The sequence below is a fragment of the Neopsephotus bourkii genome, unplaced genomic scaffold (assembly GCF_033783945.1).
Source record: "Neopsephotus bourkii isolate Nb327-2 ecotype Australia unplaced genomic scaffold, CSIRO-AGI_Nbou_v1 NB_1293, whole genome shotgun sequence".
Lineage (NCBI taxonomy): Eukaryota > Metazoa > Chordata > Aves > Psittaciformes > Psittacidae > Neopsephotus > Neopsephotus bourkii.
Genome location: NW_026901777.1, coordinates 908,701 through 932,933, shown reverse-complemented (window position 1 = coordinate 932,933; position 24,233 = coordinate 908,701). Strand labels below are relative to the sequence as shown.

General features: G+C 44.1%; 1 protein-coding gene across 2 annotated transcripts in view; it reads left to right on the top strand.

Moving 5' to 3' along the window:
* NFKBIZ (NFKB inhibitor zeta) overlaps positions 1 to 14,653 on the top strand; it is a 39,833-nt gene extending 25,180 nt beyond the window's left edge. Inside the window, exon 12 of one of the 2 annotated variants that reach the window (XM_061366019.1) lies at positions 14,157 to 14,653. In XM_061366019.1, the coding sequence (XP_061222003.1) occupies positions 14,157 to 14,222 (66 nt within the window). In that variant the 3' untranslated portion in view covers positions 14,223 to 14,653. Of the gene's footprint in view, positions 1 to 10,670; positions 12,280 to 14,156 lie in introns of those variants that run through there. The other variant, XM_061366022.1, reaches the window with a different exon arrangement.
* The last annotated feature ends 9,580 nt before the right edge of the window (positions 14,654 to 24,233 follow it).

Here is a 24,233-nt window from a genome sequence, read left to right as displayed (position 1 = left end):
AGAAATGTATATATGCATGCAAAATGAAATATGTAAAATGAATTGTGTGGGAGTACATAAGGCAGCAAAGCTCTTTCAACAAGATTAATCTTTTTACTCAAGAGTCCATTACTTCAGAAGTTTTTATTTTATTTTGTTAAAAATAGAAACTTTTCCCATACTATTCTCTAAGATTTGTAAATTGCATGCACTAGGGAAAAGCTGTAGTAAAACCCAAAGCTCTATGGGGAATAAAAATCAGGTTTCTAGTGGTTTTTGGTCCTGAGAATGAATGCCATGCCAAGTAAGTATGCGAGTACAGTCTGCATCTGAAATTGAGAACCCTAACATCCTCCCCATTTCTCTCTCAGTGAATTCATAAATCTGTGACTCTGTGAACTAGTAAATCTTGCAATCTCCTCTCTCTGTTCCTGTAAGGAGAAGGATCGTAGTAAAGGTTTTTTGTGTGCACCTTGTGGCATGGAGGACTGAGTTAACACTGCAAAGGGCTGATCTGCTGCCTGGAAAAAGACAAACAGTGCATAAGCAACTTGTAGCCCTCACCCAAGGCTGAAACCTGCCTGTGCAACCAGTAGTGCAAAGGCAGATACCTTTGTACTTTATTACAGACACAGTAAACAAAGAATTTTTGTTTCTTCTTCCTTAGCTGTCATAATGAAATTTTATTATTGTAGTGGTTTATCTGTCTCCTGATGAACATGAATGTTGTTAGCTTCTTTCCCACGCTCTCTGCATCAAGTGTTTCAAGGTACTTCTCTGGATTTCAGGGCAGCCTTCCTTTCCAAGCCTCATGTCCCCAGCCATAAGCACAGTCTGGCTGCAGTGGCTGTGGCTGAGCTTGGGGACAGCTGACGAGAGGAAGCACTGGAGCAAACCTGTGGTTGCTGGGCACTCATCCCCCTTTGGAGTGGCCCAAATTCAGGATCAGGATTATCAAGCTTGGAAACAGACAGCAGTGGGGTGGGTGTGTACCTCCAGCTGCCTTACTTTTGTCCTGGGGCATGTGCAAAGGAGAGGTATCCTTGCTGCAGGGACAATGACTCCTGTTCATCTGGGCGGAACAGAGCGGGAGCACCAGGAGCACAGCTAATGAGCTTTATGTGCTTTCTAAGAAGGTGCTGAAAAGACATAGTAAGAACTGTGTGGAATGCAGGCTGCTCCTCCTGCCCTCCTGTTCCCCAGTTGACACCTAGGCTCCTATTCCCCACTCCTATGGGAGGATGGTCCTTCACTTTCCAGAGAGGCACCTGGTTGTTGCTCCTTAGCTGGGACTTCAACTATTAAGCTCTCTTGACCCTTCCTTGTGCTGCCTGTGCTCCACAAGCCCAGCTATGGTACCTTCCTTCATGGATCTACTGGAGGCTGCCGTCTCTGGAAATGCCTCCCCACCTTGTGTCCATCCACACCCTGCCCACCCCATCCATGGTGGGGATCTTTAATGGCCTCTGCCCCAAAGAGCTCTTTGTTTAGATGCTAGGTGCAGGAACAAGCACACCAGGGGCTCTACTTCAAAAAAGATGTCTTCCCTGGTCACTGGCTTGATGCAGTTGGGCATTTGGGAAAAATTTGAATAAGGAGAGTGGGGGCCTAGCAGCTTCATCTGGGCTTCCATCAGCTGCTCTCCATTTGTGTATAGAGTTTATATGCTGCTGTTTTGTTTTATCTCTGTTATCATGCTGGTGGCTCCGGTTCTGGCTCTGCCTGTTTATTCCATTGTTGAATTTATTGCTCTGGACTCTTTACTCTTCTTGGCTCCTGATAAATTACTGCCTCTTATTAGCCTTAAATTACTTCCTCTTGCCAATCTTTAATTATTTGTTGCCACCATATCTTGGTGCCACATCCCCTTAATTAGTGTTGCCATACTGGTGGAGACTTCTGTGCCTTTGTTAAATGCATTAGCTTTGCTTTCAGCTTGCTTTGGCCATTCTCTCTGCCCCTCCTTCCCCCATCAGCTTGTGTCTTGCACTGATAATACGGAGCATCATCCCCGTGCTTTCCTATGAGTCTTTACGGTTTTACAGCAACCTTCTTGGTTTATCCTGTGCCACAAGCTCCCTCCTGCCTTGTTCTTCTACAGCCTGTGTCATACCTTCCTTTTCGGAGCTGGAGGGTGTTGGTGGATTTCTTTTGCTCTGTCTTCTCTCTTTCTGCTTCTATGTATGCTCTTATGTCCTCTGCCTGTCCGATTTCCTCCATCTTATCTCTTGCTTTGCAAGTGGTTTGTGTATTTATTTTTTTTTTCCTGCTGCTGTCCTGACTACTTTGGTGGGATACACTCAGCAACTTTCTTCTCTGTTTTGTTGCCAAACTTCATTTTGTAACCCGCTTTTTTGCTCAAGACTGGTGCTGGTAGCTCTTTGGTGCCTCTTTTCTTGAGCAGCATCCAAAAGCCTCTATCCAGTTGTATTCAGTCTACCATGTCTAGCTTTGATATTTGCTTTCCTCTGTCTCCTGCCCAGTCTCCTCCTTGGACCACCACATGTGTGCTTGGGCAGTCAGATCCTGCCTCTCCTGGTGCCTTTGAGCACTCCAGGTCTGTGGAGCTAAGGCTTCCCATGTTGTTACAGTATTCGGTCTCCATTACCACTCTCTGTTGTGCTCTGTGTTGCTATCCCCAGAGTCATATCCATCCCCAGCCCTGCCATTGCAACCATTTTCTCCCCTGCCTCTTTTCCGACCTGTTTAAATCCTACCAGCTTAATCTTAGCTTACTAGCACTACCAGTGCATTTCCTTTTGTGTCTGCTGCTATTAAACTGCTGCTGTAGAGAAGGCAAATTAAAACTTGGGGAAACTAGAAGAGGAAGGAAATAGCGTCAAAGCTAGAAACAGCCAAACCTTGCTGATGTGCCTAGTACTAATCTATTCTACCGCATTAGTCTCCTACTCAAACTCCTCTGGTCACAACCCACTGCTGAAATGTTCAGTGCTTTCTTCTCCCCCATGAGCAGGTCCCAAAGCGTATGCAGTCCTGCAGCCATTGTGCCTTTTTGCTCACCCATGCTGTAGGCTGGCCACAGCCTGTAGCCCACCCAGCACATGGGACTTCATCTAGAATAGCCGCTCTGCCTTTGCAATACTACCTATCAACACAGTGGCCAGAATTGCCTTGGCATTGAAATTTATTTCCCCAAAGCTGGTTGTGAATATTTCCAGCTGCTGTATGCACCCAGAAGTGTTTCCTTTGCTGTGCCACACCTTGTAGCCTCAGCTGTGTGCCTCATCGATGCTCTTGATGGAAGCTGGTGGAGCTAGAGGCTTTTGCTGGGATGGCGGATTCCCCCATGGTGCAACCCTCATTCAAGAGCCTTGTTTCCCCCCCTCAGCCAGTGCCGTCAGTTCTCAGGATCTGTCTTCTTGCTCCAAGCATTTGTCAAGATTGCGGGAATGATTGGCCTATGAAAGTCATTAGTTTAACTAATATTGTATCTCTTTATTATAAAAATGTTCTTTGAGGTTGATTAATGGGGAGTGGGTGGAGGTAAAATGAACTCTGGTTTTGCAGGTGAAACACCATTCCTTTAAAACAAAATACTTGTAATATTAAAAAGAAAAATAAACCCACTTAAAGCAAATGTCTACTTCTTCCTGTGGGGAGACTGTCTCCCACAGAAAGCTGTTATTTTCTGTCCTCCATTTTTTTTCTTTTAAGCAGTGTATTCCCTGCATGTCTTATCTGCCTGTCTTCTGTCTCCCTCTTAGTAAAATGCTAACATCTTTGGTCACAAGTATGTATCCTGGTGGCTTGTCTCTTTGAAAAATACCAGATGCATGGCATGAGGTATAAAAATGCCGTGATATTTTGGATTTAGTAGTGCTATGGCAGTGACATCTTGCAGATCCTCTTGCTTAACGACTTGTTGACTTAATGATAAATCTTAGAAAACTCTCAAAATGCCTGTGTGGAAACTGCTCCCTCTGAAGGAATGTGCCTGAGAACAAGCATGCTACCAGGCTCTTCCTTTGTTGCCCCAGCTGTACCCCAGCAGATGGGAAGCTGCTGCTGCCTTGAGGCATCTCAGGTGGGCTGCTGTGGAGGGGATGACACACCACTCCTTTGCCCAGTGGTCACTGTCCTTGGTCAAGGCAGGCAAAGACTTTGCAGACTGCAACAGTACCAGAAAGAGCCTCCATTGGTGTGGTTCCTGACTGTCATGTCCTTTCAGACAGCATGGGGAAATCTGTATTATGCCTATTCTCTTTCTAAATAGAAGTTCAGCTTCCATGTCTGTCAGTGCAGCTGGAAACTTCAAATGGAGGTGCCTTGAGGGGAAGGCAATGTAGAGAAACACCGTGGTTCTTGTAGCCATCCTCATATCCAGTTTATACTACCACCAGCCTATTTTGGTGCATAACTTGGTAACACCTTGGCTGTACACGGTGGTGCAGAAGGAATTCTTGCTCTGCTCTTGTAGAGGTTGCAGCCACAGTGCTCTCTTCTCCAGTGGTGTTAAAGACTGCCTCTTGCTTTATGTCCACAGGAAATGCTAACTAGAAGAGAAGGCTTCAGAAAACAATTTTGGAAATAATTAGTGATTCTGACCGCATTATATACAATGCCCTTGAAAAAATCCCTGGATCATCAACATAGGGTCCCCTTTTCTGCAGATCACTTGTACCATGTGGCTGGTCAGGGTGAGGATGAGCAATGATGCTGAGATTGATGGTTAAACTGTGAATGTGGAGACCAGGCTGCTGAGTTTAAGTGGATGAATTAAGCTAAAAGAATCTGTGCCTGGCTGCAGCCCGTTGCCTGTCTGCCTTGGCACTTTCTGTGCTAGGATGGGAATGGAGCAGGAGGGGCAGGCATGGGGGGATATGCCTTGGCATAGTGGCAGCGCAAGCAGCTTGGGCCCTGCCTGTGCCAGCAGAATCAGTTGGGAGGTGGTATGAGCCTGGGGCATGGCTCATACCTCAGTGGCATGGCTCAGCTTGCTCTCCTGGCCATGCCAGCCATGGCCCTGGCTCTCCCTGCAGCTCTGCTCCTGTTTCCCTTTCTCCCTGTTGCTTTTCTTTGATTCCTGATGAGCTAAACCTTCTTTAGGAGGGGGAAAGAGATCCTTAGCATTGGGGAAGGCAAAGGATTGTTCTTAAAACCTTCTCTTGCATCTCCCTTTCCTGCTCTCAGAGGAACAGCAAAGTACTTCCCATGTCTCAGGACTATGCAGAAGCTTGCCTGGAATGCCAGTACCAGGAGGATATTCTCAGACCGCAAGATATCCTCTGGTGACCCTATTCTCAAAGCTTCCCATATAAATATGTGTATGAGTGCATGGGGAGGGCTGGGGCTGAAGGGCAAACTCATGATGTTTGTCCTGCAAAGGAAAATGGATTGCCACAGCCCATCCTGAAACTGCATGCAAGCTCATGAGGCATGCAGAGGAATAGAAGTCTTCAGGTTGGGGACCGAGTTTAGTGTTAATCATCACAACATTAGACTCCTGGTGTCTCCAGTGCAATGATTTTGGAAGAGTGGCTCTTTGGGTGCTATTGGAAGACATGCAAATGCATGCAGAGCCAGCTCATGCACCCAGCAGGGAACAAGCCTTCCCTTTAAGTGGGTGGCCATGCTAGTTGTCTGTGCCTGAGAGGTAGGAAACACCCCAGCGTCAGTCCTGGTAACACAGCTGTGTTGGTAATGGCAAGCTGTGCAGGGGCTTTTGACACCTTACCCCACACTGGTTCATTCCTGTCTGGAAGAAAAAGGATGTTTTTCTGCAGCAAAGGAAGAATTGTATCTCAGCTCCATTTTGGTCCACATCAGGTTACGGTGTGAGAAGTGGTGCTGACACAGGTGGCTGGGGGGATGATACACCTTAAATCCATTCTTGACTTTTCTTAATATATTAGCCATCGTCTTAGCAGCATGAATGTAATAAGAGGATCATCATCTAGGAGAAATCTCACATAGCCCAGTACTGAGCAAAACAGGGGACACAGGGCCTCTGCCAGCTCCCCTCTGCCTCCGTGGGAAAGGCTTTCAGGTACTGGCTGCCAGAAGCACCCTTTCCCTCAGGCGCTGGGCCCTTGGGCTTGTCTGCTTCCCTTGGCAGCAGTTCAGGTGACTCCTCCAGCACCGTCCCTGTGTCAGTCACACACAGCTTCTTGTGGGTGCTGGCGTCGGGTGGGGATCAATAATGCTAAATGGGGTTATTCTGGGGAGGAACACTGGGGCAAGCTGCCAGCCCATAGTTGGGAAAAGTTTTATTTCCCTGAAGGCTGTTTCTCTGAACAAAGCATGAGGAAGTGCAAGAGGGAAAGACCTCTCTTCACCAAGGAGGGCCTGACACTGACCTTTGCAGGGTTTTAAGCACTTTCACAGTGATTGAAGTGCAGTGCCTACTTTTGCAGGATGGGGGATGTCAGAATGTGTTGGAAATGGACCCCAGCTCTGGCTTTTATGGGAATATGGTTTGGTTTGAGATTATTGGTTTTGCCCCATTCTTTCTCATTCCCACTACCAACTGCCACCTTCTCGGCTCTGCCATGCATTGCATGGCCTTAGCAGCTCTTCCCAAATGCTTTTACTTCCTTTTTAAGGAGTTATTGTTAACCTGGACCTCTTCAAAGTCTGCTCATAGGTTTGATCCCCTGGACAGCTCCCACCATTAAGAGAGAGAAGCCCCGCAGCAAGGGGGTGTGGATAGGTGGCAGCAAGGGGAGGAAGGTGACAAGAGGAGAAACATGGCTACTGTGCTGCAGTTGCCTTCTCCCCAGATTGCATGGGGGGTTGTGCTGGAGATTGCTTGGCCTGTCGAGGCAAACTGGCTGGCTTGAGGAGCCCTGAACCCTGCTGGATCTGGGGGATGGTCTGAGATGTGATGAAATTGTGACAGCCTTTTGGATCCTCTGGGAAGTGGAGGAAGGCGAGGTTTTGCACTGGCTTTAGAAAGGTGCGGAGAACTCTCCTTGTCCTTGAGGGGTTATAGCAAGTGCAAAGGGCAAGCAAAGCTATTCAGCTGGTGAGACAAGACTATAGTTAGAGCTTTCTGACCTCGCCTTACCTAATTTCTCTTAAATCAAACCTTAAATCTGCTTTCCTTTTCCTTACCCAAGGATAAATGCAAAGTAATGCAATTATGTTCAATGAGAAAACAAAATTGATCAGTGATAAGAATCTGATTTCATCTCCTGCAAAATGGTGGTCTTTCTGCTACTTTCTCATCCTGACAAAACCTTAATTGCCTAGGGACCTTTCCCTCATCAAAGTATTGTTTCACTTTAATTTTAATGGCCAAAACCTCCATCCAAGCAAATATTTAGCTTTGCAAAGTTTGCACCAAACAAACCAGGACAAACTCCCCACTTACCTTTCAACACAATTCCTTGCTGTTATATAGGCAGGTTACCTTTTCAGGAAGGCTGTGGCTCACTGGAGCCCCGAGGTGTCATACAGGGCTGCTCTGGCCACTTTTCCCACAGCAAATCCTTCCTTTCTCCACAAGGAAAGTGCTCTTGTTTTAGTCTGGGCACATGGCTCCCTGGGCACAGCAGATGGCTGTGAAAAAAAGAGATGAAACTGGCACATGGGTTTCCTATGTGGCCATGTGTGGAGGCTTGCTGAAGTTTGCCTGGACTCTGACAGCAATTGCTCCCTATGAGGGCTAAGCAGCTGATAGAGATTGAAGAGTCTTTGCAAAGTATCCTAAAAAAACATGGCACTGGGACCTCAGCTTCACATCTTTGAAATGGCCATCATCCTTCCCTGGAGGCTTTGGGACAGAGAAGGAAGAAGCTGTATGAGTGTAGCAGAGTGCCTGCTTGAGTCCTGCATCAGTGCCTGGTGTCCAAATTAGCTTTCCACATGCAGATAAAGAGTTATTTTATTCCCTGATTTCATGCATCTGGTTGTGCAGGGGAGATTTACCAGCATGCTTTACTGCAGACATTCATAGGGATTATCCTTGGTTTAGACCCTCTGTATGTGGAAGGGGAAATGAGACTGATTGTGTAAGGATATTGCAGTTTGCTTGTCAGCTAGCTTCTGGCACACTTCCTAGAAAGCCCCTTTGGTTTTTGTTTCTGTTTTCGCATTAAGCAATTAAATTCAATTTTGGAAAATGTTCCACCTGCCACTCTGATCTTCTTAAAGTAGTGTCACTATGTTTGCTCTGATTAAAGCAGTACTGATGGACTCCAGCCTTTTGTGGATGTGTTTAGCTTGCTAGAAATAGCCTGTTGCTGTGAGTTAGCCCTGATGGGCAGCTCAGCCTACTCCCACTTGCTGATTCCCCTCAGCTGGATGGGGGAGACAATTGGAAGAGTAAAAGTGTGAAAACTCCCGAGTTGAAATAAAGGCAGTTTAATAGGTAAAGCAAAACGTGCATGCACATGCAAGAATGAGTTGGGGTCAGCTGTCCTGGCTGTGTCCCCCTCCCAATTTCTTGTGCACCCCCAGCCTACTCACGAGCAGGACACACTGAGAAGCAGAAAAGCCCTTGACTCTGTGTAAGCACTGTTCTGCAGTAATTAAAACATCAGTTTATTATGAAGCCTGTTTTGGTCACAAACCAAAACACAGAATCATAGAATCATAGAATAGTTAGGGTTGGAAAGGACCTTAAGATCATCCAGTTCCAACCCCCCTGCCATGGGCAGGGACATCTCGCTCTAAACCATATTACCCAAGGCCTCGTCCAACCTGGCCTTGAACACTACCAGGGATGGAGCATTCACAACCTCCCTGGACATTCACAACCTCCCTGGACAACCTATTCCAGTTCCTCACCACCCTAACAGGAAAGAATTTCCTCCTTATATCCAATCTAAACTTCTCCTGTTTAAGTTTTAACCCATTGCCCCTTGTCCTACCACTACAGTCCCTAATGAAGAGTCCATCCCCAGCATCCCTATATGGCCCCTTCAGATACTGGAAGGCTGCTATGAGGTCTCCATGCAGCCTTCTCTTCTCCAGGCTGAACAGCCCCAACTTTCTCAGCCGATCTTCATATGGGAGGTGCTCCAGTCACCTGATCATTCTCGTGGCCGTCCTCTGGACTTGTTCCAACAGATCCATGTCCTTTTTATGTTGAGGACACCAGAACTGTACACAATACTCCAAGTGAGGTCTCACGAGAGCAGAGTAAAGGGGCAGGATCACCTCCTTTGACCTGCTGGTCACACTCCTTTTGATGCAGCCCAGGATACGGTTGGCTTTCTGGGCTGCAAGCGCACACTGCTGGCTCATGTTCATTTTCTCATCGACCAGCACCCCCAAGTCCTTCTCCGCAGGGCTGCTCTGAATCTCTAACATCATATGAGCTGCTATGAAAAAAGTTAACTGTATCCCAACCAAAACCTGTGCACCTTTTATTTCCAGTAAGGAGGAGCAGTAAGTCAAAGCTTTTACCCTGGTATTTTGTTACAGGAACATTGTTCAAAGGAAGTTGGGTGGACAAGATTTGTAGGTAAAGCTAAAATCTTTTATTAGACCAAGTGTTACAACTCCAAAAAAAATTGAGATGCTCTTTTGGGAACAGAGTAATTCTTTGCTTTGGGGCTGTAGGCATGAAAACTAAATTTTTTCCACCTCTACCAATTGGTTTAATATAAGTCACAGGCTTGCAACTGTGCACTTATAGCAGGTGACTGCCTCTGTACTACTGAGGCTACAATAGGGCAAGAAGCATAAAAGTAGCACATGAGGTGTTCTGCAAGTATACAGCGAGTATATAAATCAGGTCAAAGAAATGAACAAATTAACCTGTCAAATTCAATAACTCCACATGGCATATAATCCGAAGTTCAACTTTGTTTAGGCCATTATTGCTTGCCCAGGACCAACAGTTCCAGTAACTTGCTGCTGTTAGGATTTCTTTTGTGTGTGTGTGTTAACACTATTTCAAAGAAGCAATAAAACTTCAAAAAGTAGATTTTGATTTTACACTGTTTGTGCCTGGGAATTGAAATATTTAAAATGGAATTTCTCTTTATCACCTGGAGAGTGTGTGAAAGAGAGCAAGTGAGCAAGAGGGAGATCTTTACATATCTACATCATCTTGAATTTCAAAGGGCTTTACAAATCTTAGTCTTCCAAAACCCACTAAAATTCTGTGCTTTGCATATGATTATGTGAAGCTCATTAGTGAGGGTGCTAATGAGCCTCTACACACCTGAGGTTCCAGAGTAAGATGATTTGCTTAAGGTCAGACTCCTGTAATTGACAGCAAAGCTGGAAATAGAAATCATTGTTTCCCAGTCCCTGGTATCATATTCCCACGGATGGAATGTAGGCTTTTTTTTTAAAGATGAAAACACTGCTGTTTGTTCATGCTGCTTCGTTTCTTGTGCCTTCAATGTAATCTTCACAAATGCAAATGCCCTGACCTAGAGCTATATAAGGCCTTCACTAAAGAGCTCTCCACACTATCAATCTTCATGCAATTGTATGAAGCAGAAGGGATAGCCCAATTTAACAATTCCCTTGCCTTATAAAATTATTGGCCTAGTTTCTTTAAAGTGGGTTTAAGCCCTAGCCCCCAGTGCGATTTAACACACAACCCATACTGTTAATTGTCTATCTTCTGCCATTAAAGTGGTGAGTTACTGGAAAGTGAAGGAAACTGTTTGCCTTTTATGTGCTTAGAGCCAATTTTGCATGGGTTTTTTTTTGTTTTGTTTACAGGCTGCAATTGAGCACACTGACCTTCCTTCCTCCCATCTGCTTAGAGGAACTGTAATTGAGATGGGGATGAGTGCAGAGTTGTACAGAACTGGTGCTGCACAAGAGAAGCCCCAGTACTGGAGTCAGGGCTCTGCCCTGGACACAGGCTGTCACCAAAACATCCAACATTCTTAGAGAGAAACTGGGGATCCCACCCTGGGAATGGAGACATGCTGTATTGGGGAGATGCCTAGAAACTGCCGGTTACACCCTTCAGAGGGTACCACACCTCAGTGATGGTGTGCTTTACTTGTGAAGGGTAAAACCTCTTCTGTGCTTTTCTCATCTCTCCACTAATGTCTCTCCTTCTCCTCTGTATGTACAGCATGCCTTCTTTTCCTTGTTTTTCTGGTATTGCTGGAGTAGAACAGCTGTTTGTATTGTTAATAGTTTGGAGCAAGGCCAATGAAATGTTTTTTTGGCAATTCTAGGCTTGCAAGGAAGATTTGTGGCCCAGAAAATAAAAGCAAAGATATATACATACACATATATACATGTATATACACACATATATATGCATGTATACATAGAGAAAGAAAGCAAAGGAGAGAGTCTGCCAACAAGCCTACCATGTGAGTGCATGAGCATATTTTTTTGGACGGGCAGTTGTGACTTTGTGCCTGCACATATTATACCAATTCTATGTACTCTTCTCATCATTCAAGCTTTAGGCTTGAATGTCTGGGGACATGAAGTTGTTCCCTGAGATGCTGATGCTGAGGAAGCCATTGGTATCTACAGTTGTGGTTTACCCACGACTGGACTTTGAAGCACATGTGACGTGGATCATCCATCCCTGGGCAGATGTTGTTTTCTCCACTTGTGCTTGAGCTGGCATGGATAATGCTGGCAAGTGGAGTGTGGTAAATGAAAGCAAACGTTTTACTTCTTGTATGAACAAAGGAGATGAATGCTTATTCTGCTACTTATCTCAGCAGGGCTGAACCAAATCGTGGCCACAGAATTCAGATACCTCATATTGATTAAAATCAGGTTGGTTTTTTTTTTTAAGTTATCTGAAAACAGACTATTTTTCAATGCATTGAGACAATAGCAATAAAAGCTGTAAAACTGTGTTCTTTTGGCACTAGCCCATTGTAAACAGAAAGCTACCAGGCTTAATGAGGCAATTCTGTACCATCACTTTTAATAACTGAATGTTTGTCTCCCAGCTATTCAGGTGGGCTATTACTGTTATTTAATATTACTGGCAATGATGTTATATATTCTGTGCCACCACTGGCAAAGAGCGAGGTGATTCTTCCAGATAACAGCAGTGCAATAACATTTTACTGGATTTAACCAAGAGAAAGGCCAGGCAAAGCCACTATGCTTGCTTTCTTCCTTGCAAATGTTATTTCAAGCACTGAAAGAGTTAAATGAAGTAATTACAGTCATAAGCATGTTGATTCTCTCTTCTGTTATGGCAAACATAAAAATGTATTGACCTAAAAAGTAAATGTTGGCTGAAGCAAAAAACTGACGTCAATATAAACTTCAAAACAATCTGTATCTTGATGTCTGGCACTTGAACATCGTATTGTATATATAGTGTGAAATACTTAGGTTTGTTTTTTAATTAAATGGATAATAATCTGGTGATTGTCATTCTCATTTCAAGTGTAACAATTTATGGCATGACTAATTCTGCTGAAAAAACCCGAATGGTCAGCAACAATCTGGAGGGCTGAGCAAACTGTCAAATGATGGCAATTTGTTCTATCAATGACAGTGATGGGGTTTTCAGAGAAAAAGGTCCGTGTGCTTTGCCTAGTCTGCCCAAATTATCAGTGTGTTTTGTACCAGTACTTTTTCCCCACCCAGAAAAGTGCTGATGGAGATTACTTTGTGGCTAAACCTATAGACATTTAGTCCTCTACCATCCTCTACCACCCCTCCCTCCCCTGCAGATATGCTGGTGCTAGTTTGGCCTTCTCCCTCTTCTCTTGCCTCTCACAGCCTAGGCTGGGTTTGCTGTGCAGGTTACCCCACCATCATCAGCCTTCTTTCACATAAATCAGTGGACCTGAGCTGATATTTTTCTCTGTTGCCAGTTTTTGCCACTGAATTGTCTCCTGAGAGTTAAACAGCTCTGTGCAAGCTGGCCTGCTGAAGGGACGGTGACAGCAAGGTTAGGGCCTCTTGAAGCATCACGGGTACCTCAGAAGGCTCCACCAGTGTGCTAACAGGTGGATTCAACAGCGAGGCTTCCACCATGTGCAAAATGAGGGTAAATTTTATTTTGCCATTCCAGTAAAACCTCTACTCACAGAGTCTGGAGATGGGTCATGCCTGGTGGAGAAGGCAATGTGTGGGCAGCTCCAAGCTCCCAGAGGTGAGGGATGGGTCTGGATCCCAGACAGTGGAGGCAGATACAAGCACTGGGCTTGAGCCTGGGGATGTGGGTGTAATGGGACAAGAGATGGCCTGAGGAATGCAAGGGTGGAGCAGGAGGGGGTGGTGTGCCTGCGGCTCTGCTAGAGGCCATGCCTGAGTAAACTAGGATTAGAATCAGACCTGTAAATCTCCTGAAAAACCCTTGGGAAAGTGTCCATTGTGATTCACAGGGTTCTCCACCCCCCCCCCCCACCCCCCCCACCCCAGCATGGATGTTTCTCCAGCCACGAAATCCATATGTTCAGAAGCTGTATCTGGCTCTGTCATGGAGCCTGCTGTCGAGTCTCAGTGTATCAAAGCCATAGTGTGTGTGCTTTGGCTTTCCTTTGCTTCTGTGAATTGACTAAAGCTTGCATTCATTCTTGTGAGCCCCCAGTGCAGGCCATAAGCGTGGGTAATATAAAGGTGTATGTGTCCTCCAAAGCAGCACCCAAGAAAAGGAAGGCAAGGTAAAGGTGAAAAAAAAATCAGGTATTTCTTGGTTTCTTAAGACCGATCTGACCTCGTACATAAGCTTGTGTTTTTTTCCATTCCTTTTTCTTCACAGTGATGTGTAAGTGGAGACTGATTTCACAGTTGCTGATCTCACCAACCCAGTACTAACCCTGGGTTAGCTTGAACCTTGGCTTAGGAGAACGACTTAATGTGAGAGTGATTTGGAGCAGTGCTTTTCTTTCCTGTTTTTAGGGTCTCCTCATGTCCCCCCTTTTTTTTTTTCCTTTCAGAAACTCTAAAGGGAAGAAACTTTAATTAGGATTTTTAAATTAAATATCAAAGAGGACATTCACAAGCTGCAGCCTGATTCTGGCAGTTCATGTTGTAGGAGTTTACTGACTTGAGATCTGAAGCGTTCCCCATTTTCAGAATTTGGCTACATTAAAACCACAGAATGTATCTGTAGATTTCCTCAGAAAGTCATCAGGGACTTCATGAAGAATTAAGCACATCGACTTGTTTTCCTTGAGCCTTGCTGGGTAATCTGCAGATTTTCCTTTCAAAGCAAGAATACTCTTTTATTTTTCCTAAATATTTTCATGTGTTCAAGGTGTGTGGTAAAACAAGGTCTGCAACAAACATTTTTTGCCGTTTTGCAGGGCTTTTTCTCAGTGTTAGTGCTCCTGCCTTCAGGTAGAAGAATGGCAGACAAGACTGGTGCTTAACTCCAAAAGCCAGCTGGGGAAACCCACCACCTCTTCTTGTCAGGAAGAGCGACAGGGACATCCAGGTCAGAACACAAGCAAATTAGAGAACTTGCATTTTCCTTCCTCTTAGGTGACTTTTAATATAAAATATTTTTGTGGTAGTAATCTGTTGTTTCAGGCCACTGCCCATGTATGTGGATTTGGAGAGGACAAAACCTGAGGCTTCAGAGGAAATTCTGTAATCCATGGTAACCAAATTATGTGACGTGGCACATGCAGAGTGAAGAAAATGGGAGAGGAGTTTGTTTCTATACCTGCTGCATCTTTCACTGTAGGACTGAACATCCGGTTTATTAAGAAATTGTGGTGATATACTATTATTATTTCCTACTGTTGTGCAAAGCAGAAATTTGGTCTCCTGAATTTTAATGATACGCTTTTTGTGACTGCTTTTGTGTTTAATATTGCAAGGTAAATCCTCTGGAGGCAAGAAGATGGTGCTATAAATACAAGGCAATTGTAAATGAAAGGCTCCTTATGTGAGGTGTAGTCTTTTGCTGTGCCATCTGGATAACCAGGCGTGAGCCTGTCCCAGGGGTGGCTGGTCTCACCCCCTAGCCGTGGTGGGGCTCTGAGCTTTGATGATGCAGAGTACACCCAGTGTGTTGAATGTATCTAGCTATGCAAACCTATCTCTGTAACCAAAGGTTTCTGTGATATTCTGACTCATACTGCAGAGAGAGCTCATAAAGCAAAGGTAACTTTTTGAGGCAGTCACCCTTCAGAGTAAAACCGCACTTGAACAAACTGGGTCCTTCCCACTGATGAGCTCAGTAGTACTATGCCAGCACTTCACATTGCAAGTGAATAGAATGAATTATAAATCCTGGAATGATTTGGATTGGAAGGACCTCGAAGATCATCTAAGGGCACCTTCCAGTAGACCAGGTTGCTCACAGCCCCATGCAACCTGGCCTTGAATGCTTCCAGAGATGGGACATCCACAGTTTCTCTGGGCAACCTGTTCCAGTGTCTCACCACACTTACAGTGAAGAATTTCTTCCTAATATCTAACCTAAATCTGTGCTCTTTCAGTTTAAAGCCATTCTCCCTTGTCCTGTCTCTCAAGGCCTTTTAAAAAGACCCTCTTCAGCTTTTTCATAGGCTCCCTTTAGGTACTGGAAGGCTGCTGTAAGGTCTTCCCAGAGCCTTTTCCCATCGTCACAGGAAAGATTCTCCAGCCCCTGGTCATCATCATGGCCCTCCTTTGGACTCATTCAAGCAGCTCCACTTCCCTCTTGTGTTGGGGGGCCCAGAGCTGAACACAGTACTGCAGGTAAGGATTGAGGAGAACAGAGTAGAGGGGCAGGATTATCTCTTTTGACCTACTGGTCAAGCTTCTTTTGATGCAGCCCAGCATACAGTTGCATTCTGGGCTGTGAGCACACATTGCTGGCTCATGGTGAGCTTTCCATCAACCAACACACCCAAGCCCTTCTCGTCAGAGCTGCTCTCAGATCATTGTGCCTGGGATTGCCCTGACCCAGGTGCAGGACTTTGCACTTGACCACAACTCTTTGAGTGGGATCATCCAGCTAATTCCTTATCATGTGGAACAGTGCCAAATGCTTTGTACAAATCCAGATAGACGACAACAGTTTCTCTTTCCTTATCCACCAAAACCGTAACCCTGTCTTAGAAGGCCACCGAATTTGTCAGGCATGATTTTCCTTAGTGAAGCCATGCTGGCTGTCACCAATCACCTCCTCATGATCTATGTGCTTTAGCATAGTTTCTAGGAGGATATGTTCCATCATCTTGCAAGGCACAGAGGTGACAGAACGCGTTAGGAGACAAACTACCCAGCCCACTCGTCACAATTTACTTGTTGCAATCAAGGTTTCGCAGTTTATGAACTACTACTATGTGATTCATCCTCCTCTTTGTAGGTGGGTGATGGTCCTGTTGCTAGATTGGGTGTTTCCCTGCCTTCAACACAAATGCTGTTCAAAAACCCCTCTTTCTCACGGCTCCTTTTTCTGCAGACTCCTGGCACATGAAAGCTGACAGTTTTGATGACTCCAGCTACACCACCACAAGCCACGGAGTATGACAGCAAACTGCATGGCAGTGTGATGTGTATGCTATCTGATTTTGCTTTCTAAAGGTTCATGGATCTTCTGCTCTAGTTTGCACATGCACTCCATGTACAGGATTCCTGCTTAGTCAGTATGCCTTCGTCTTCCCTGCTTTGTCAGGAAAAAACTCAGCAGAGCTGCTACATACAGGTCAGCCAGAAGCTTCAGAAATATGCATCAGGAAGCCTAAGTGGCTGACCAACACAATGGCATGCCACTTTTTTCATATAATGCTGGCTTTGCCACTGGCTGTACATGACAGTTGGTGCACTGGTACTATTTGGATGGCGATGAAATTCTGTGTAGCTGGGGTGACTCATAGGCTGCAGGAGCTGTCTTGCAGGACAAGCTTGTGTTTTGAGCAACTCAGATGTTATCTTGTCCCTGTTTTTTTCCAAGCTGTCAAAACCAGTGCTGCTGGGTGATCATGCAGATGTCAGAGAGTAGATGGCTTGATCTTATTCTCCTATTTTAAAGCAAACCAGTGCCTGAATTCTCACTCTGATGTAAGTCTCAAGTCTGTGCATTAGTGGCCTTAGGAGTTTATGTACTATTGGCTTGTTACACATCCACTTAAAAAACTTATATCCAGTGTCTACATTTGCAGCTGGACAGCATCTGGCACCCAGCCAGGGTAAAAATCCCTGCATATGAATTATAAATAGACTCTGTCTGTGCCCTGTGGTGGATGCTTCTATCAGCTCTTTAGCTAAAATAACATGCAGCCACTTAAATACCTGGATTTTGCACAACACCTGGAATGGCAAAGAAACCCAAACCAAGTAATGTTATTATACAATACATAAATCCAAGCTACACATATATCTTGGGCAATGTGTTTTTACACACACATATCCATGTATCTAAACAGTTAATCTTTGAGGTGGAGCTGCTACTATGTGTACCATGATGCTTGATAAACTTTCTGGATTGGGGTGGAAGAAACTGGTCTTTTCTTTGCAAAGTAAAAGCATAATGATTGAAACTTAGGTGTTTGCATTGCTTCCCTGAAGACAAAGTGTGCTATTTTTGGATATTGTTTGTATTGATGTGGGTTTTTTTCTGCAACAGCATATAAAATTCTGGCATGGATGTGTTTCAGGTTTTCATGGGAAATAGGGAATGTTAGTATCCTGGTTTCAGCTGTAATGGTTATTTTTCTTCCTAATAGCTGGTACAGCTAGATGCCCATCTCTGCAACTCCAGACTTAAAAAAAAAAAAAGTGCTGCCATGATCATCAGCAGAGAATAAAGCTGTGGAAAGCCAGCAGCAATGGGAGTCTCCTGGTACTGTCCTTACATCACCTTTGACTGAACCCGACTTCCCTTCAATCATCATCCCAACAAAGAATGAACTGTGATGAAACCAGGTGAGCTCAGCAGTGACGTCAGCAGGAAACAATCTAATACCATACACCAGCTCTCCTGCCCTGAAGGACTGTTAGGACAGATGAAGCCTGATACCACGTTGAATGAACTCAACAAATTTTATAGGAATGGTGCATAGACTAAGGAATTATACCTGTCTGTATATATGTGTATGTGAAGTGTATGTCTACATCAAGAGACAAAAAAATAGTGACAGCATATTGGAAAATGTGGGATCTGAGCATGACATGAATTGTATGGGATAAGGGTTCTACCCTGGGTTTGGCTGTAACAGTTATTTTTCATCCTTGTAGCTGGTACTGTGCTGTGTTTTGGCTTTAGTTTGGAAACAGTGTTGACAACACACCAATTGTCGTTTCAGTTGTTGCTGAGCAGCGCTTACCCTGATCAAGGACTTTCAGTCTCATTCTCTGCCAGCGAGGAGGGGCACAAGAAGCCAGGAGGAAGCAAAGACAGGACACCTGACACAAACTAGCCAAAGCAGTATTTCATACCACAGCATGTCATGCCCAGTATATAAATGGAGGGAGTTTCCTGGAAGGGACTGATCACTGCTCAGGTTGGGTTGGATATCAGTCAGTGACTGCTGAGCAATTGTACTGTGCATCACTTGTGTTTTCTGAGCTTTCATTTCTTCTCTTGTTGCTTCTTATTATCATTATTGTTTTTGTTGGTATTCGTTCTATTATCACTATATTTTACTTTATTTTAGTTATTGGACTGCTCTTAGCTCAACCCATGAGGTTTATGTTCTTTTGATTCTCCTCCCCATCACATCCCTAGGGAGGTGGGGAAGAAGAGAGTGAGTGAGCAGCTGCATGGTTCTGAGTTACCAGTTGGGTTTAAACCACAACAATTAGCAAATACACAACTTCAACTCCACCAAGTCAGTCAATATGGTAGAGAAAATGTAATAGTGCCACCCTCTTTCACTCCCACCACCTCCTCAAGACCACAAGCTATAAAATTGAAATTGATAAGAAGCAATTTTTAATGGGCTATTACTTTGGTGTCAGTAGGCAACCTCACCTAGCAGAAAAGAAGGCACCAACTGCTCACTGGTACTTGGGTTACTTTAAGCAAACTGGTTGTTTTACATTCCCACTGTATTTTCTTTTTTTATTTTGAGAGATTTTCTTGTCATTAGAGACTTCCTTTTTGCAGCATTTGACATCTCTTCATTTCTGGCAGGGTTTAATTCCCAACAAAGATATGGTTTGCTAACGGCTTATAGCCCTGGAATAGAAAAAATTGTTTCTCAGATGGAAAAATATTTGCTCAGAATGACCTTAGCTTTAGGCAAGCAGAGACACAAAAGCATTGGAAGCACATGATCATCCATCTCCCTTGAAAATTTGCTAGAACTGGGTAAGAAAGGATTTGCTCCTTACAGAAAATAGGATACACTGGATATTTGAAAAGGCAGAGGGTATGTGCTGCTGCTTATGACAGCAAACCATTCTGTGCATAAAAAGACAGGATGCCAAGGATTTCTTGACTAGTAAAATCCAGACAGCCAAAAATCTCTTCTGAAACTCTGTGGTGATATATGTAGAATGAAAGTAAAAATATCTCTGCTGGTTTGGAAATGCACATGCAATGTCTAGTTTCTATTTCATAATACGGGTTTACATTTGTTTCAAATGGATTTCATCACTTGCTGCTGAAGAGATCTTCCTAACAGGCATGCTTTTCCCCCTTATTAGCTCAGGTTAAGTCTTCCTCTTAAATATAGATCTCTCCACACCTGGATAGGAATTTTCTGATTACTGTGTATGCCTTGATTCATGATACCAAGGATGTGTACAGTGGTTCCCACTGTAATGTCAGGGCCACAGTGGACTTCATTTTCACTGCTGGCTTTGGATTAGCTCTTATCATGGTATTTTACTACAAGGGGTCTAGGGATAATAGCTGATGTTTGGACACTTGGTGTCCTGTGAGAATGGGTTTGCAGGTGCGTGCTACCATTAACCTGTGTAAAGTTTCTCTTATGATGGCAAGTTACGTAGATTTATACTCTGAGTTCCCCAAACATAGGATTTTGTGATGAGAAAAGAAGGTCCTGTCAAGAAAGGCACTAATAGCTTAAGCTCTCTGTTCTCTTCCTTTCCTCTACTCTCTCTAAAACTTCCACATGTGACACAGAAATGTTTTTTGCACCCTTACAATACACCCTTTCTGTCATACTGTGGCTGGCGCAATCCTCCATCCTGGCTCTTTGCTAGTCTTGCTGCCTTTTGGAACTGAGTCTGGATGTTGTGGCAGTAAAACTCAGAGATGGCAAGGCAGTAAAAAGAGACTATTACATCAGCTTAATCCACAGAAAACAGCTAAGGGTTATAAGTATGAGGGATCTAAAATTATTATGTGTACATTAATAGCAATTACTTTTATTTCTGGAAGTGATTCCTGGAAAATGGTGGTGTTGCTAAGTAGTTGGTCTCCCTTCCATCTCTGAAGTATTTGTATTCCTTTGCCTTGATTGTTGTTTTATGAGGATTTTTTTTCCCTGCCTTTGTAAACAGGGCAGCAGATGCCAGGATCTAAAAGCTATTAGAGATCTAATCCAAAAGCCATGAAAGTCAGTGATTATCTTGCCTTTGAAATCAATTAACTAATAATGCAATAGGGATTATTTTAAGGTCTGCAACAGAGGCTGACTAACTCTTTCACATTTTTACAGCAGTAATCTTAGCTATTCCTTTATTGATATGGACTGGGTATTGAACCTTTGCTTTGTCTCTCCTGCCAAAGTGCTTCTGAATGGTAACAGTATATAATTTTTAATGAGAAACTGTGGATTTTGAGTGAAAGAAGTTTTACATGAACAGCTGGTCCCATAGTCAATTTTGATGTTTCTTTTTGAGGGAAAAAAAGAACGTCTGAAAAACTGGTTTGTCAGTTCTGCTGCATTCAGCCTACTGATAGCCACTGTCCTTTGCCTGTCCCACCTGCTTGTGTGCCTCTTGTGTTCCTGATGCACAGTGATGTCTCTGCAGCTGGTATGGTAACTCGCTGCCACACTAGAAGTCTAATATCCTCTGAATGTCTCCCCTACACTTCTCCTGGTGAATTCTGATTTGGTCTACCCAAGTCTCTCCAAAAGGAAATCTGATGAAACAGCCATACTGGTATCTTTTTCTTTGTTTCTTTTATTTTGTTTTGTTTTGTTTTAATTGGACAGAAAATAGCCTAGGTACATGATTTAAAACCACCTCTTTGGCAGGGCTAAAACTGGGGTCTGCAAGGTTTTCTTGGGAAGGCAACAGCCTTTTCTGATTGTTAACACATCTACCTGATGATGGAAAAATTAGTAAGAGCTGCTGAGCCAGAGGGAGAGAGACACCATGTCTCACAGATGTTATTTGGATTGGCCAAGTTGCAACATGTAATAGAAATATATCCCTCTGGATCTAGGGTGAATTATGAAAGTGTCTTGTTACAGAAAATGTCAAAATATTTTCCATAAGAGCCCGAATTTTGCTACATTACTGCTCTTCCCTCTTCAAGAAACAGCTTTTTAGCAAGTTTGGTTATCAAAATGCTAAAAATTAAGCTGGCTAAAAGAGAATTTCCTGTGTTACGTTTCCACTGGTCAATGTGAGCGTCAGCAAGCTGTGGGCATTTCATCTGTGAGTGAGGTTAGCTGTCTTTACAAGCCTTTAACTGTGGAAATAACCACCTCAACTGGACTTTTGCATTTGGAGGGAAGCAAGTTGGCCCTGCTTCTCCTTCTGTGCTGTCCCAAATCTGTCCTATCATTAGCCTGAGCAGCAATTTACCTTAGGAAGTGTTTTTCTCCACCAGGCTGGCTGCTCTTATGTGACCATGCAGAGTTCACTTCAAAGCCTCAGTGCTGACATTAGGAATATGACAACCCTTATCCAGCCACAGATGTTTTCAGAAGTACTGACTGCTGGCCTGAGTTACCTGAAGCTGTTACTAATTGTTCGGTGATGACGCAAATGCCAGGGTCCAATTTCAGCCCTACTGCTGGCTCCCAGGCAGGAATGACCTGCTTGGCTGTTATTGCTCTCCATATCCTGGTGGCAGGCAAGCCTGCAAATTCCCCAGGTGCCACACTCCTACTTATTGAAAAGTGAACTTCATTTCTTTTGGAGTAAAATAGTGTTTCCTGTGGCCTTTGCTTTGTTTTAAACCCGTGGGGTGCTTTTTCCCACCCATGTTATATGTAGAAACTGTTCTTGGTGCCTGTCTGAGCACCATTTCACTCTTGTTATTATCCAAAACTGTTAAAACCATATTAAATACCTTAAAGACTTTTTTTTTCATCCAGATACTTGGGCTAGCTCTCCCGTAGCAGGCATATCACATGGGATTGTTTCACCATGACTTATACACTCCTCCACTGAATTGGAATTGTTCTATGCACCACTGGCAACTCCTGTGGAAAACTGCTGTAATAGCTGCTCAATTGCACTTGAAGCAGTTTTATATGTTTTTATAAATATTTTCACTTCTGATTTGGCCATTAATCACAAATGCCATCTGATGTTATTAATGCGATGGTCAAAGCAGAAGGTATATCCTAGAGATTAGTGGTGGGAAGCACTAGACGACAGCCTTGGCTTCCTATCCAGCCTGATTCTGCGATGTGGAGTGAGTCAGCAGCTGTGCCTCAATTTCCTTATATAAGATGAGATAGTAATGGGTGAATTGCAAAGCTTACAGGGTCTGCCAGCCTGGTATCACCCACCACTTCATTCCTGTGATTAGTGGGAGAGAAGAGAGGCAGAAACACAGAGCAGAGGCAGCTGAGGTCCCCTGGGAACATGCCAGTCACACCAGCATTTTAACTTCTGCTGCAGTCAGCTTGCTTCGGGTCAGTCCTGAGGGGCAGGTGCATGGGCAACTGGGCAAAGGGGCCTTGGGTGAGAGGCTGAGGCTGGGTGAAATACCCTGCACAACTGTGATGGATGTTTTCTGTGCACAACCCTGAGAACAGCCTCTGTATGGCTTTGTTACCTGTATGGTTATTCAGTTCTGTCTAAGCTTTTTGCAAAACAAGTGGATGGAAAAGATAAAAAAAGGCTCCTTCTTTTTAATTGCAGCATTTCAAAATAATATAAAACTATCCTCAGTGGCCAAACCACAGAAATTGCCATGCAGATCCAAGAGCAGGTGTGCCTCCTGGAGCTACTGGAACAGCATCAGAAACCTGCTGGATCACCAGTAGAAAGAATCCTCTTAATTCTGGGTCAAATTCTGCTCCACATGTAGTTGAGAGCAAACCTCCTGTTTACTTTAATGCTAGCTGGCTTTATTCTGTTGTTTTGGAATAAACTGAGATCAGTCATGAGAAGTGCAAAGTATGTCTGTTGGGGCAGGAGGAAGCCAGTGATGTGCTGGGAAAGATTAGGAATGAATCAGTTTTTATGTCCAGGTCCTTGGGATAACATCTTTCAGGAGTGTACATGGCAAAGGGTACTCCTGGTAGTTCAGAATGAACCTGAGGTTATGGTTTTCCACTTCACATTTTCCTTAATTTCACCCACAGCCCACCCTGGATGTCTGCAGCCCGACGCCTGTGTAGCACTCAGGTGTGATCCAGTGCAGCAGGTCATTTCCATGGGGTTTTGTGTTGGTCACTCCTACCAAACCAGTGGCTTTTTGGAAACCATCCATGTGCCTGCTGTTGTGAATATGACCTACCCTACAAAAGAGCTCCGTGGCTGGCAGCAGGTATTGAGCTGTCCCCCTGCATTGCAGGTGTCCCTCATGTGCATGGGTAGGTGTTTGTGCTTAGCTGGCTTCACAGAGCTCCACGGAATATAAGCTCTGCCTCAAAAATATCTACCTTCTTCAGCTTAGACGTGCAGAATTTCAGTTATTTTTTGTGCCATGGAAGTCATCCCATCCCTTCAAGAGCAGCAGCTTGGCTGAATACACTCTTTTATTGTGGTAGAAATAGGGAGAGAATGCTTGTGAGTTGTGTGCATAGACTATTATAGGTTGTATTTCTTAATTCAATTTCCTAACCATACAGCCAGTCCAGTTTCTAGGTCAGTATGGACATGAGGTGATAAGTCATGATTAACACAAATGTCCAAACAGATTTCGATCATTCACCGTTCTTCTTCTCTCTGTATCCATCAAAAACTTCAGATGTAACTGACCTATTATTCAATGGGACAACTCCTTTCCCACCCTCCTTCCCCCCTGCTGTTTCCCAAACCATTTCCTCTCACTTAACGCCTTCCAAAACATTTAAGACTTGATACTCTGGAGTGCTGAGCACCCTGGCCCTCATTCAGTATAACACACATAGGAATAATTTCATTTGAAGTCAATGCAATTATTTGCATGCTTTAGTTGCTTTGGTGTGAATTGTTCCATATTCAATAGGGTGGAGCCCAGGGAGTCCTTTCCTGGCTGTGCTGCTCAAGTTTGATAAACAGGCAGGAAAGCTAAAGCAGCTCTTTTCAGTGTTTGTGCTGCTGAAGAACAAAAGGAAGCAGCACCTACAAGGGGTATTTTT